Source organism: Azolla caroliniana, unplaced genomic scaffold (genome assembly GCF_043228905.1).
Source record: "Azolla caroliniana isolate FFs.n. ecotype wild unplaced genomic scaffold, voAzoCaro1.0.p SCAF_8, whole genome shotgun sequence".
NCBI lineage: Eukaryota > Viridiplantae > Streptophyta > Polypodiopsida > Salviniales > Salviniaceae > Azolla > Azolla caroliniana.
The window spans coordinates 17,020,624-17,036,539 of record NW_028230443.1 but is presented as its reverse complement, the minus strand read 5'-3'; the positions used below and the strand labels follow the sequence as shown (position 1 = coordinate 17,036,539).

The 15,916-nt window shown below is 36.0% G+C and overlaps 1 protein-coding gene across 1 annotated transcript; it reads left to right on the top strand.

Moving 5' to 3' along the window:
* Positions 1-8,516: 8,516 nt before the first annotated feature.
* Positions 8,517-13,011, top strand: LOC147861127 (uncharacterized). Its single transcript, XM_087323465.1, has 6 exons — positions 8,517-8,755; positions 9,470-9,797; positions 9,992-11,993; positions 12,088-12,148; positions 12,314-12,537; positions 12,632-13,011. The coding sequence occupies exons 2-6, from the start codon at positions 9,701-9,703 to the stop codon at positions 12,699-12,701; spliced, it is 2,454 nt and encodes an 817-aa protein (XP_087179591.1). The 5' UTR covers positions 8,517-8,755; positions 9,470-9,700; the 3' UTR covers positions 12,702-13,011.
* The last annotated feature ends 2,905 nt before the right edge of the window (positions 13,012-15,916 follow it).

The following is a 15,916-nucleotide window of genomic DNA, read 5'->3' as shown; positions in this document are numbered from 1 at the left end:
TGGAAATGCGACAAGAGGAAAGGACGCTATATAAATCAGGAAGTAGCAAAAGCAAGGGGAGACGATACATCCCTAATTCAATCCAAAGCGCCTAAGTTTTAGATCTGTAGTATGAGAGTGAAAGATACCGACTTTACTCGGTTTTTGTAATACCAATGTATCAGCTATTCAGTAATCAATTTCATAGAATTTTTGGGTTCATCCATGTGCTTGTTTCATCTTAAGTTTTATCGTGATTGTGTTATCTGTTTTATAAGTCGTGAGTACGAATCGGTTGTAGCCAATTCTCAAAGTGTCCAACCCAAGAAGGTGTAATGTCTGGCCCCTACTCGGCCCTACCCTAGTCTCTTACGCGACCACAATTCCTTGACCCGATTACTCGGAAAGATTCATCGAAGGTGTTTCTCCAAGAGGGAGACAACATCATTCCTATTTCTTATGGTGACTTAATTATTAAATTTCCTCGATACTCCACAACAAAACGAAGCGAGTTGTCCTTTTTCTTCACAAAAAATATAGGAGCACCGGCTGGAGACTTTGAATACATCTATATTTTCTTTCCTTTCTCTATCTTTTCTATTGGTTCTGACAGTTTGATTCGAATTGTTTTGAGAAGACTTGTATGTCTGGTTCTTGGGAGGTTCCTATAGAATAGCCTAGGGATTTCTATAATGTTCTAGAATGTTCTACACCTAGAATATTCTAAGATGTTCTAGGAATGTTCTATAATGTTCCAGAGTTTTTACAATAATCAATATATTATAAAAAGTAGCTCAATTTCGGGGGAAGCCATGATGTTCATGTGTTCATGCCAACCCGTGCTTTGTGTGTCAACCTTCCTCTCATGAGTTTTCCCGTCTTGTGACTTGGGCTTGATTCAGGCTTGCCCATGCACCTCACATTTTCACAAAGGCATTCGAACATTCGTGCTTTGTGTGTTGGTGCGTTTGCTCAGCTCGTGATTAGGGGTTGATTCAGGCTTGCCCATGTAGCTCACCTTTTCACAAAGGAATTTGAACATCTGTGCTTTGTTTTTTAGCCTTCCTCTTATGTGTTTTCTCGTCTTGTGACTTGGGGTTGATTCAGGCTTGCCCATGCACCTCACATTTTTACAACGGCGTTCGAACATTCGTGTTTTGTGTGTTAGTCTTCTTCTGTGCATTCACCCCTTTGTCCGAGCTTTGCACCACTACGACCGGTTGTCGTGGTCTCTTCCACCTTCCTTGCACATAACCCTTCACGCACCACGGATGTGCCACCTTTGTTCTGAACATCTCCTTGGTCAAGGCACTTTGGGCTTCCTTCTTCTATCAATCCAATATTGCCTTCTTTAGAGTAGGAGATACTTATGCGTAAGCAAAGCTTGGAGTATGAGAGTATGAGAGAGGAAACATGAAATATTTTATTGCGCATTTGATCCATCTCCTCTATATATGGCTAATAATAACCTCCTAAATAGAAGTTTTTTGTTTTGCATTATTCTTGCATTTTATTATATCCTCGAGTCTTTGTGAGATGTTTTTTTATTATCTTGGATTGAAGAAGTTATGAGCTTTTTTCTTTACCTAAATCTTCATATCCACACCTTTTTTTTTTCTTTTTTCTACTTTTGAAAAACGTTTGTAACTTTATATCCCTTCATGTTCCTTCCTTCTTTGATACTTGAATTTTTCATATCACGTTTTATTCTTATTGTCTTTGCATCCAACATATTTGCAACGTATTTCTTATGAACAAAAGTTGACTTCACAATATCGATGTACCTTGCATGAGTTCCTCTTTGTGGCACGTTTGGCTTATTTGTACTACTATTTTATTTCTTATCCGGGGTGGTTTCACACTTTATGTCGAAAACATCATGACATCGTGGCAAAAGCCTAGCCCGCACCCTTGGTTTTGTAAATATTAGTGACCTACCCTTACCTACGTAATCAAATATTAATTGAAGGAGAACAATGCTACGTAATCAAATATTAATTGAAGGAGAACAATGCCTTTAAAGAAATTACATATTTTCAATATGCACTCATCCTTCCTTCTCTTTCTCTTTGGCCACCTTATTTCTACATTATTGTGACCAAGAGTTTGATCCTATGTTATGTTAGAAATCTAAGTGATTTGTTTTGCCAGCTTCTATTTTTTGTGGTTTCATGAAATTCCAAGACAATTGTAATTTGGTCTTTGTTAAACGTCATTGGAAATTTCGACAATCAATTTGTTGGCATTCGTTGGAAATTTACTATGACTTTGGAAACTAAGTGAATTGTGGTGTTATGTTACTAGTCATGTGATCATATGTTGTGTGGCTTGGTGAGAAGAGGTCACCTCCAATTCAAGTTGTACAATATCAATGTTATTCCATCTAAAATTTGACCTTATTCTCCCTTTCTTCAATGATAGCTTGGTTATAAGGAAGCTCCCAACAAATAAATAAGAATAAATATACATCAATAAACGTGCAAGTATATACTTAAAGAACACATCACAATCCAAAAGCAATGCATTCATACATGGCATAAATTCCATTAACAGAAGGATTGACCAATACAACATTTTTACGTGCACATCAGTTCATTGGATAATTAATTTGATTTGACAAATTTATCCATTGTGGATTCATAGGCCTACATCATCAAACTTTAAACTCAAGTTGCCACGTGCAACCTAATATATCATTTCAAGGAACGTGCTTTGTTGTTGTGCTCACGACTATTAAGTTTGAGATATGCACATTAACAATTTTTACAAAATATATGGCTTTACAAATTCATTTTCCACAATTTGAGGGGTTCAAAACAATACCATTGTTTTCTTATGGCACGTTAACATTCATTGTACCATTTACATTCACTTTAGGGACAACATTACAAACAAATTCCCATTGAGCAACCCAAGGTTTGAAAATAATATCATTGACTTTGCAAGTCAATGATAATACAATTGTTTTAGCACTAGAACATTGCAAACTAAAATTCGAAATTCAAGTTATTTGGAGCCAAAACAAAGCTTTTGCAATAATTAAAAAAGAATGATGGCATAACAAAAATATATAATCGAACAAATATTATATGATATATCTATGATACCACGTTTCACAAATGAATTAATCTATACACTGCTCAATGAAAACCAAGTTTGTCTTTAAACTAATCATAAAGAAAATCATCGTTATTGCCGTATTGATCATGGCATGATCGATAAGTATTCGTCTATGTTTATACTACATTTATATCATAATCTTTTATATGTGCAAGGATTGTTTCCCATGAGTTCTATGTGCACTCTTATGCAACCAAACATGTCTATCTTCGTACTTTTTTCCACTCATTCATCATCTAGCACCAAATAAAGGAGTCAAATGTATACCTTTGATAAATCTCTCACAAGCATTTGCACAAGCTAACCTAACCTAAAAGTATGCAATCTATGAAAGAAGCTAAATACACTTAAGCTTTGAGCTTCTTTCATAGTTCATGACTTAAAATTTGGTCTTGTCATGACCAATTCCCTTAGTTGGTTGAGAATACTTCAAAAAATAACAAAGATTTCTAAGGGGTACCTAATATAATGTGAGTTTGAGAAGCATCTGAATTGCAAGCATATCCTAAATAAGCAAATAATAGAAAGTTTTTTGTGAGCATTAGGTTATCTCTCTCATAATGACCACGGAATCTAGCTAGCATCTCGATCATAATTCTTCATAAACATTCCATGTCAATGAGAATCTACAATGAAAGATTTCACACATCTGAGTTGTTAAGTTTTAAGGTCACACTAATAATGCAAATTTTAAATGAGGATAACACGTAAATGGTGTTAACTTTAAAATATCATAAAACTTGCACGACTAGTAGTAACTTCAAAAGGTAATAAAACTTACATAGCTATTGATAACTTTTAGAAGGTCATAAAACTTACACCACTACTACTAACTTTAAAATATCATAAAACTTACACCAACGAAATACAATTTGTGAACCAGTGTAAATGCTATAGGGGAATATTTATTAAAACCTTCAAAAAAAGTTACAAGATCTCTCGTTCAACTCTAAATGGGGAAAAGTATATATCCATAGAACTTTGACAATTACACTCTTTTTTTAACAAATGAACAATACGAGAACTTCAATAAAGGGTTCCAAACTATTAAAGAATAGTATGATAAGAGATGAAAGACAATTACAATCATCAAAGAAAAAATATATGATTGTATACAACTTTCCAATGTGAGAAACAAACATAAATTTCTGAAAACCCATAACACTTTCATCGTCTTCTTTAAAAAATCTATGAAAACAAGACGATACAAAGTTTCACATGCATGCTCTAAGGATTAATAAAGAATGATAGGTCCACCGTCCATCCATACATTGGAAAGATGATAGAGAGGAGAAAGAGAATGAAAGAGTGATGAATGATTTATATCGCCACATAGATATTAAAACAAGAAAAATGTTTTTTTATCCAAAACAAAAAACTCTTTGCATTAGTTATAAAAATTTCCAATCGTGAATGTTATATACAAACAACAAGAAGGGGCTCGATAGTTCCAACTTACATCTTATGTGGAAGCTCATTGATTCAAGAAAGGGAGAGGACGACCATTGTTGGATGAAGGCTATGCATTGTCTTTCGGCTCCTTCGGATCTGCCCATGATGCCATCGTATTGGCTCTTTAGCATGGCTACAACCTCACTCCATATTTGCAATAACGTCACCTACAAGAAAAATGAAAATTGGAATTCCCATTTTTTTATAAGAAAAAAAAAGTACACCATCTAATGCCCATACCTAAAATATACAATAACTTTCAAAACAATTTTAAACTTTATACTAATGCATCAATGTAAGCATCTACACCAATTATAGTTTATAAAAAATGCTTTATTAACACGTTACGGTGCAATAAAAAAGATCGTAACATCTTCTCACATAGTTCGGCACAATGTACTCTCCAAATGTGCAATTACTTTATCATACCTCCTCTGTCAATAAATTGGCAACTCATTCAATAAAGTGTCCTCAAGAGCATGTCTCCTATCATTGTAGAGTTTGTGAAGTAATATATTTGTCATGCCACTTTCGGCAACTCATGCTCCATTACAAGCAACACTATGTGTTAGAGTTTGCTTGATGTATTAAACAAGATGGTTCCATGGGTCCCATTCATATATGAGCCGACGAAATAATATGAGTGTGATCTCTAAATGGGGCAATCAATTAAAGACCCCGACAAACATCTCGTATATCAAATACCTTCAAATCATTGTTATGGAGAAATAGTGACCCCAAGCCATCATCAATAAGCTCTTAATGCATTCATACTAAGCATGTAATCACATATTAAGCATGTAATGTATTCTTAGTGCCTCCATGTGAGTGGGTTGTATACATTATGCACATCAACCATGAGTGTTGGGCTTTACATCACAATCATCATTGGAATCAATAGATGTATGAATTTATGCTTGCTAAACATGACATATACAATATCAAGACTACATCCTAATGAAGAACAATTTGCTTTCTATATGGTAAATTTGAGAACCCTTACCAATCATGGTTGATGTCAATATTCAGGATATGTAGCCTTGTTGATGATTTACGTGCAAGGCTTCTAGTAAGAACTTTCTAGATTAGCTTTTTAAGTACTCAACCATGTGGCAAGGATCCTTTGTGTGGGAGCGTCAACAAGAAAGCCATGTACGTTTACTTATCCTTACCAATAAACCTTTTTGAGGGTACTCTTGGACCGTGGTTTGTGACCACGTGACAAGATAGAAGTTGATAGCAAGGTAAAAATAGGAACGCCTTGGACTTGCAAAATACAAATGGTTGGACGGAATTATAGGCCACAAAACCTTGAAAGTTTAAAAAATAGGTTAGTATTTTAAACCTTCCTAGTTTTAGCTTTTGTTTTAAGCAACTATGTAGTTGTATTTGCTTAATTCATTGTACAATTAGGAAGATATTTCTTAAATATTCATAATAGAAACAACCAAAAGTTCACAAAATCCTTGAATGATAATTGTTAGGCTATAAATAGACCCTTATTTTCTCCATGGAATTTGATAGAGTCATATAATTTCGGGAAAACGCTTAATGTCAATGTCAATTTAACATATTGATTACAAAGATTATATATCCTTGTTGAAAGTTGGACATAACAATGTTAGATGTTATTAGATGTTTATAATCACAACTATATGTTTGTGTGGCATGGCTAGTTAAGAATCAATTCCTAAAATTTGAAGACCTTACAGAGTTTTATGGCATGTTGCAAACACATGTGATAACATTCACATGCCACAAGGTTGTGCAGTTTTAACTCAATGACTCAGTCTATCATCAACATGTTCAATCCTTAAAAAGATGGGTGGCATGGATTTTGTATTATTGGCATGTGGCATAGCATATAAAACTACAGTTTGAATGTGAATCTCAGCTACTTTTTCGGTGACGTTAAGGTAGTATTGTGCTCAATCTAAGAAACGAATTAAATTTATATTTTGACTTTGAGATCGTTCACTCACAATTGTCTTCCTAAAAAGAACAACAAACTTTACGATTTTGTTGCCCACAGCTCAAGGGTTGAAAATGATAACATTGTCTTATAAAAGGCAAAAGATAAAGAAATAAATTAAACTAGTGCGAAGAATATTAAATGGATAAAAAGATGAAGGAAAAGGAGTGTGAAACAATCAAAACACACTTTTATGCTTTCATGACTTATAAAGAGACGATGACTTCGATATCATTGTGATTTTAAGGACTTTAAAAACCGGAAACATGAATTGTGGTTAGCATGTACAATAAAGAGTATGCTCTTGCATTGCGAGAGCCAATAATGATGAACAGTTGGGGATTGATTGCGACGATCCTCAAGTTAATTGCCACAAATTCTCTCATGTACCTATTCAACACGTATTGGAGCAAACAATGCTTCACAAATATATTAAAGGTAACTAAGACAAAAGTTGAAGTTAATCATAAGCAACGTCACATGTCTTTAAATAATTGGGGGTTGGGATATAGCATCAAGTTTGTAAAGTGTTTCAAATATAATATGTGTCATTGATTAATTCCAATCATTTCAGATTTTGGAGGCATATTTATTAGACAGTGTGTTTGTGCAACAATCACACAACAAAGAACACATGTATGCTATGTGTTGGTGTCCAACAAAAATTGACCTCTTGAAGAGAAACTTTGGAAACGTTCGATTCAAGTCTTGATTAGTAAAGGCGTTCGCATATATTTAAAGCATAATGGTCATGAAAGAAACCCTGAGAAATTGACGTGTTTCATTAAAGAACATTAGAGAATGGACAAGCTTTATTAGATAACCTAATGAAAAATATAAATAAATGTTTCTTTAATTTTGATTGGTAGCATTAGAAATCTTTCAATAGTCTCGAGTTTTAATAGTTGGGGAAGGAGGTGCCATTTATAATAAGGGACCATAACAAACGAGTCCAACAAAGATAGGATTTTAGAGCCTCTTTTCAACACATTTTATCATATGCATAAAGGTGCCATGTGAAGGGGGTATACAGGAAAATTGTCAAGGGAAAACATTGTATCATCTTTATGGAAACACCATCGGTAAGGTTTTTAAATTAGAAAATAGGCTTGGAACAAATGTGATATAGAGGTTTCGCAAGTATTGAAACCCTTGTAGAACGTACGGAAGTTTTCTTACCAATGATATTTTGTAATTTGTAGCTTGTTCATGGCCACTTTTAGTAGCATTGGCCATCTTGAGCTATTTTGGTGATGAAATTTAATTTTGTTATTTAGAACTATTTTGAGAGGGTAAAATGCCCTTGCAAAAAGATTGATGCATGGCCTGATTCAAAAAAGGGTACAGGTTTAGAAATTGCAACCAAAGTTACACATCAATCAAAAGAAAGATTTTTCGAGCACAATTGTGTGTGCTCATATCGTAAAATCCGAAAAAAATACTAGAAATTAAAAAAGGCAAACTGATTGAGAATGCTATATGTGCTAGGTAGACAAATATTAAACAACTTGTGGAAAACAGGGTAGGTATATCAAACAAGTTCAATGATGAGTGAAGTGTCATAAGTGTTGTGGTCCCTGAATTAGGACGTTCAAATTGCACATGCCTACGTCGTTGAAAAGGAGAAGGAAAAAACGAAGAGAGTCATTACAAAATATTAGCCATTTCACAATTGCGAAAAGAAATGCGAGCAAGGAACCTTCCGTTCACTCACTCTCACATATTTCCAATACTCCCAAAAAGCATGTTTTGTGGGGGCAGTACATTGCAGAACTGCATAACTATTGTCTTGTTATTAGGTACTATCATTTACATGACAGATAATATTGTATTATATATGGCAGGCTTTGTTTGATTGCTCAATATCCCTCGACGGTATATCAATGGGGTTACTTTGTTTTCTATCCCATACCTCCCTCCCCCAAACAGTGAGTGTATGTGTGTGTATATATATATGTTGAGAGAGAGAGAGAGAGAGAGAGAGAGAGAGAGAGAGAGAGAGAGAGAGAGATCATCGTGTCAGTTCATGCATGCTCAAATTGTAATGAACATATTTAGGTTTGGATTTGTCGGTGCGGCATAACATGCTAACTAACAAGTATTTGTAACAACAACAAAGCATGCACAAAAAATACAGCTACTTCAGTTTAAGAGGAGGATTTGGGATGGTCACAAACACACATTGATAGCGGAGTGCGGAACTGAGGAAAGCGAATGCAAGATTAAGCAAAGGTACATATACATACAATACACAAACATTGCATATGCACACACACAATATGCGTGTGACATACATATATGTATGTATTACCCACACTAATCACAAACACATAAACACAACCACAACCACAACCACACAATCACAAACACAAGCATACAAACACAAAACACCAGACACAATCACACAAACACAAGCACAAACATTAGACATGACTCTCAATCTCAATCTCAATCACAAGCAAGCAAACACAGACACCAGGCAATCACACAAACACAAACACTAGGCACAATCACAGACATTGGATATAGACACAAACAGTGGATATAGACACAGACACATACACACATCAAAGAGCAGATGCGGAGACGCTAAGAGAGTCCAGGAGGGATTCATGTGTGTATATCATCCATCACCAGATACTGAGCCTCCTGTTGCTACACACGCTTTCTCACGATCCGAAACACCTCCTCAAAGGAAACCACACACAAAAGATTGAAAAAATGTATGGAATAGAATTGAGTTTGAAGAGTAGTAGTAGTAAATGGAAAAAAAAAAACACACACATGACAAAAAGGAGAGGGTTTTCTTCTTCCTCTGTTTTATTTTTTAATTTTTCTGCTTCTTTGTATGGATTACATATTAGTATATATAAAAATTTCAAAATTAGGGGTTTTAATTAAATGTGGAATTTAATTTGGTTTGGCTATGGCGAGCTCGGCGATCAGATGATGATGATGATGATGATGATGAAGAAGAAGAAGACATGGCGGAAATAAGCGAAGAATCCACTGAAGGAGGAACAGAGCAGCTTTTCCACACTCTGCATACAGACCTCCATCGCCCACAAGAAGAAGAAGAAGAAGAAGAAGAAGAAGAAGAAGAAGAAACGGAGAAGTGTGTGTGTTATCTTTACTGCACAGCCTACTATACACAGACCTCCTTCTCCCGCCTCCACCATGCCTGCTGTAGGATCGACCTTTCCCTTAAAGCTCGATCCAGACAAGCGGCACCACTCCCCGTTGAAACGATCCGCATCATTTCATGAGCTTAGCGGTATGTTAAACGGCTACATTTCGCTTAGGGTTTCATATTTTTTTTTCTTTCTAAAAACCTGGTCTCTGTCTCTCGTTCTCGCATTATATGTGTCTGTTGTCTGTTCTAATTGATTCTTTTCTCTGTTTTGTGATGATGATGATGATAATGATACCACGTTTTTTGAGGTTCTTATGCTATGGTGGATTTGGCAGGTCGTAATGTCTGTGTAGATTCCAAGTCACAACCGATATGTGGCCATCTGATGCCCACATGGAGCCCCCTTTTCGGGCCCTGCTACCATGTAACCACATACTGTCATCATCCACTTCATCACCGTGTGTGTTACTATGCCTCACCTCCTCCATGGATGCTGTATCCATATACACAGACAAATCCGCATAAACATCTTGATCAAACTCATCATATACCTCCACATGTGGATGAAACACAGCAACCACTATCATGTCCACATCCATATGCATATGCATATGCATATCCCCATCCCCATCCACATCCCTATCCATATCCACATCCCCATCCACATCCACATCATGCCAATATTACTGATCCACACCCACATCCACATCCAGATGAAACTGATTATTCACATAAACCCCATGTTATTGATCCACATACATATCCATATCCACTTCATGCCCATGCTAATGACTTTGATCCACATCCACATCCGCATCCGCGTCCGAATCCGTATGTCCTCTGCCAACATTGCTCAAACTTGCTTCTTCTTCCTTTCCCCCTCCCTCACCTCGACGGACCTAATCCTAACCTCAAGCTCAAATGTGCTCAATGCTTGAACATATCCACATTCCCCTCTGATCAGCTCCACCGGAGAGGGATTCCTGCATCAGATGTGGTCACTTCATCGCTTATTTCTGGCCCCGATGCTCTCCATGGATCTGATTCCGAACGACTCTTCTCGAGTCAATTCACAAGGATCGATAATTTCCGTCCTCGCCAGAGTGTGGATTCGAGTGGAGTCAATGTGTCAAAAGACTATATTGAGGAGAGGCATATAAAATCAGATGAGGTGACACACCGTCGAGTTAAACTATATGATTTGCTTCGCGGAAACAATCCACTCGATTCGTCAAATAGTGATAAGCTGCAATCTAATTTATCAAATAATTGTAAGCTACAGTTTAATTCATCTAGAAGTGATAAGCTACAATTCAATAAATCAAGAGGGGGTAAGCTACACTTTGATTCATCAAGAAGTGATAAGCAGCAATTTGATTCATTGATTACTGGTGAGCTGCATTTTGATAAATCAAGAGTGGGTAAGATACAAATTAATTCATCAAAAATTGGTAAGCTAAGGATCAATTCATCCAATGGGGTGGATCTAAAATGTGATTCAACCAAGGGAGCGAAGCTACCATATGATTCAACCAATGCTATTAAGAAGCCACAATGTGATTCAACCAATGAGGTTAAGCTACACTGTGATTCAACCAATGGGTTTGAATCACATAATGTGAGCTTTGGATTGAAGCGTCAGTATGATTCCACGGCCGATGGGGTTAAAGTAAATGACACATCCAATGGGATTGAATTACTTGATAAATCAAATGACGTTGAATTACGTGAACCATCATCCAGTATGGATGATTCTAAGACAAATGATCTACTCTTTTCGAAGATGAACCCCGATGGGGTAATTAGGCATAGTCCTAATGAGATCGAAGATGGTGTTTTTCCCAACAAATTAATTGCCATCCAAGATTGGGTGAATGCAATAGCCACACAAGAATTCGAGACTTATCCACATGAAGAGGAGGTGATGCCAAATATTGCTTGCACAAGCTGTACATCCCCAATGAGAAACTTTACAGGGAATGCGTATTCGGAAGATGAAGGTGAAAGAGAACCTCAACTCATGTTCTCTTGTCGGAGCACCCCGAGCACAACTAACCATATCACAAAAGGCTATGGGAAACGTCGGGTTTTTAGTAGCGACGCCATACATGTAAAAGAATCATCTTCAAGGAGGGGAGAAGGGGAAGCAAAAGATGTTCAAAGATCAGTCTCGAGCTTGCTTAAGAAACTTAGGTTGAAAGACTATACATCCGAGAAAAGAAATTTCTTTGTTAGCAACTCGAAACAAAGGGTGATTGTGAATGGTGAGGTCTTATCGAAATCATCTCTCAAGAAAGCTGAGGAGCGGGCTGGAAAGTTGAGGCCAGGATCCTATTGGTGTGTATAGATTAAAAGACATCACAATTAATAGTTTTCCTCATTATGCAATGACTTTTGTTCTAATCAGTTCTTAAAAAACTTTTGATCTTAGGTATGATTGCAAAGCTGGTTTTTGGGGGGTTGTGGGGGGGCCCTGCCTTGGAATACTACCGGTAAGTAGAATTCTATCTATGTATTAATCAGTTCGATATGCAATGAATGCCCTATAAATATAGTCTAATTATTATTTTAATTGAGTCAACATATAATTAATGATTGATTGACTAATATAATACATGGGTTTCACTTGGATATTTGTTATTTGCTACATTTTGCAGCCATTCATTGAAGAGCTTAGCTATCCAATGCCACAGCAATGCTCAAATGGGACAACGCAAGTCTATGTGAATGGGAGGGAACTTCATGCCAAAGACCTCGAGATTCTCGCAAAGAGGGGGTTGCCCGAGAAGACAGGGGAAAGTTACATGTTGGGGTTCGATGGTATACTCATTGATGAATCAACTGGCGAGGAGTTGAAACAGCTCGGGAAATTGGCACCTACGTAAGTGTGTTGTGTGTGTGTGTGTGTTAGGGTTTAAAAAACCGGGAAAATTTTGTATGTGTTTCATTGATCTTTGTTTATTTTTGGTGTGTAGGGTTGAAAGAAGAGGAAAAGGGTTTGGAATGTTTTCAGCAAATGATGAAATGTTGAAGCAAAAATCGTAAAAAGCTGCTGAAAATCGCAAAAACCAAACACACACACACAGGCCATGGGGTCTTTTTTTACTTCATTAGATTCTTGTGTGTTCTCTACTCTGCAAATGCTGCCCACCTCCTTCCTTATATCATATTATTCAGTGTATGCTTCCACCTGAGTTAATTCATTTGTTCATTCATTTTTTTTTTATCTTGGAAAATGGGGCGGTTCACAAGCATTGATCCGCGACCCTACTACATTTCTCTTCATGTTATGGTTGAGAAATCATCTCTTAAGGAAAAAATTTAAGAGGCATCTACATGCATTGCTACATTACAATTGCCCTCTCGTCTTTTTCTTTTCTTTTTATTCTCATCTTTTTCGTCTATTATGGGAACGGAAATTAAGCCGTTTCAACATATATCTATATATATCATAATATATGTATACATATGTGTACAGTGGAAGTATATTGTCGCTGAATCCTTCTGATGGCATTCATCGGGATTGTCTGATTGTAATGTGTAAATTTTTCATCCTATCGCTGGATTCGTGAAATTTGGAAAAATAAAAAATTCTCTGCTACCGATGGTTAAAGAACACAAAGAATCATCTTCACCATTTTCTTTATTACGTAGAAATCATGTCATGTACCATTATGTGTGGACAGTGACACTGTTTGGGAGAGGGTATTCATTTTGCCATGTCTGGTAAAAAATTCGCAACTTTGGATTGCGACTATATGTGAAAAAAAAAACAAAATCGAAAAAGTACAATGATCAAGTATAAAACCTCCTTTCATCTTGTGATAACATCATGTACTAGGGATGATATGGTGTGAGATTTGGCAGTTGCTTTCTATTACATGTATTAAAAGCATAATTTCTTTCACTAGGTTAAGTAGCTTTTCTATCCAAGCCAATGTTGATAAGATATGATTATTTCTGAAGAATTGCTTTTCTTCATGTTGGTTACTTTTCTTGGAAAGGTGATGTTTTCAGCTTGAACTACTTTTCGTGTTGGTTATTTTTCTTGAAAAGGCGATGCTTTTGACAGGTAAAAATCAGATCGTGTGAGACCCTATTCTTGCTTTTACAATACCTATTGGTCCTCCAGAATGGTTCAATCACAATGTAATGGAAACACAACTAAAAAAGTTCACAACTCTGGATGTCTTTAAGATCTCGCATTGGGTACGAATAATAATTGCTTCTAGGTTACGACTACTCGATTAAATTGTAGAGAAGGTGTAATTCACATAAATTTGTACCAATTGTCTATTGCGTGTACTTGTAGGCGGTAGGTGACATGCATACTTCAACTTTCATCGCTCTCGTTATATGGGAGATACGTAGACAATGACAATCGTATTTAACTTCTGTGTCTCTCTTATACTTGATCATATAACCCAAACTAATGTTCCAATAAGCTCTTGCTAATATCCATGTCATGAAGTCAAGAACATAAGCTCAATATCTCACCCATGATGCCAACATCATATGTAGACAATAACATTTGTATTTAACCTCTATATCTCTCATATACTCGATCATACAATCCAAGCCAATGTTCCAAAGAGCTCTTGCCAATATCCACGTCATGAAATCAAGAGCACATGAAGAACATAAGTCCAATATCCCACCCATAATAACCAAATAGAAGTTGTCTTCCAGGACGAGCACATTATACAACTTCATATGTGGACAATGTTGGTGTATATATGTGATCTTTTGCACCCTTTTGACATGTTGGTGTATTCGACAACTCTCTATTCAATGGTATGCATCATACAACTTCATATGTGGACAATGTTGCTTGTATATATGTGATCTTTTTGATTTTTGTCTATCTCGATATATGATCACACAACTTCATGTGTGGATGATTGCAATACATGTACTGTACATGCATATTCTTCTTGGCAACAATGCTCTAAATGTGTTTACATTTATTTATGCCCCTATGTTTCCATTCATTCAACAATATTACCTCAGACATCTTTTATAGCATGCACAAATTTGGTCATGATAACTTCAACACCTTGTGACCCACGACAAATGAAGTGATTGCAAAAAGAGTTAAATAAATCCCATCATAAATACGGTCATCATCAATCAATTACAATCCCTAGTCCCAAACTCCACAAACATGATTCCTATAATACAAAGCATGCGTGGAAACTTTTAAACATTGACCCACACTAGATTGTTGTAAAACAAATCCTTCATTATGGTAGTCACTTGACCATCTATCTAGTGTTGTTTGTCCATTCTAATACATTTCTTTGGTAGATATACCACCTATAATACTAAAGACCTACCAACATGTTTTGTAGTTTTCCTCATTTTCCTTACTTCCAACTTGGAAGTTCCAAGACAGAGATAATAAGGAGCTAACTTTTTGGTTTTTGCAACATGTTCCTTCTCACTATATAAATGCAAATCTAAAAAATATACAAGTTATACCATGAATAATTTCAATTTCCCTTTGCTAAATCTGATTAATGGCAAAATACAAAACCTAGTAGAAATAATTTTCAAGAGAAACTTATGAATCGCGAAAACCAAGGACGAATAACTTGTAATGAAGCCAATGTATTATGGGCCTTTGGTTTCTCTCTCTCTCCAAGGTTACATGAAGAAAGATAATGAAATGAGAGAAATAAAAGAGTGAATATTACTCACTTTTATACATATTTTGAGGTTCACTACAAAATTAAAAGGCAAGGCCATCCACCTAATAGACCAGTTAATAGAAATTAGTCAACATATACAAAGTTTTTTTTCTCCAAAGAAAGGGAGTTTCCCATTAGTTAGGTAAAGTGTCTTTATAGTCCGATATGTACACTAGTAATGTAATCATAGACACTTAACAATTCTATCTACCACATTACCCTATCTGGCACACTCCTCTCTATTTATTAGTGAACTCCTCTAAAACAACAAAAAGATATTGTAATCTTCATATATTCTGGGACCACCAATTTTTGTTGATCATCCCTTCACCTACAAAATTTCAGGAAAATACCATGTACCTTCCTAGTTGGGCTGCCAAGGCAGATATAGCCATTTAGGCATGGTGTAAGTCCACTTTATTATGCCGTTTACATAGTCCACCAAGGCCGAATACGACCATGCAACATATACAAAGTTAACATACACACCTTGGCAAAACTAATATCAAATATTGACATTTATAAAGTAGTGGTTTGGTGTTGCATGAATCCATGATATACTTGTGATTG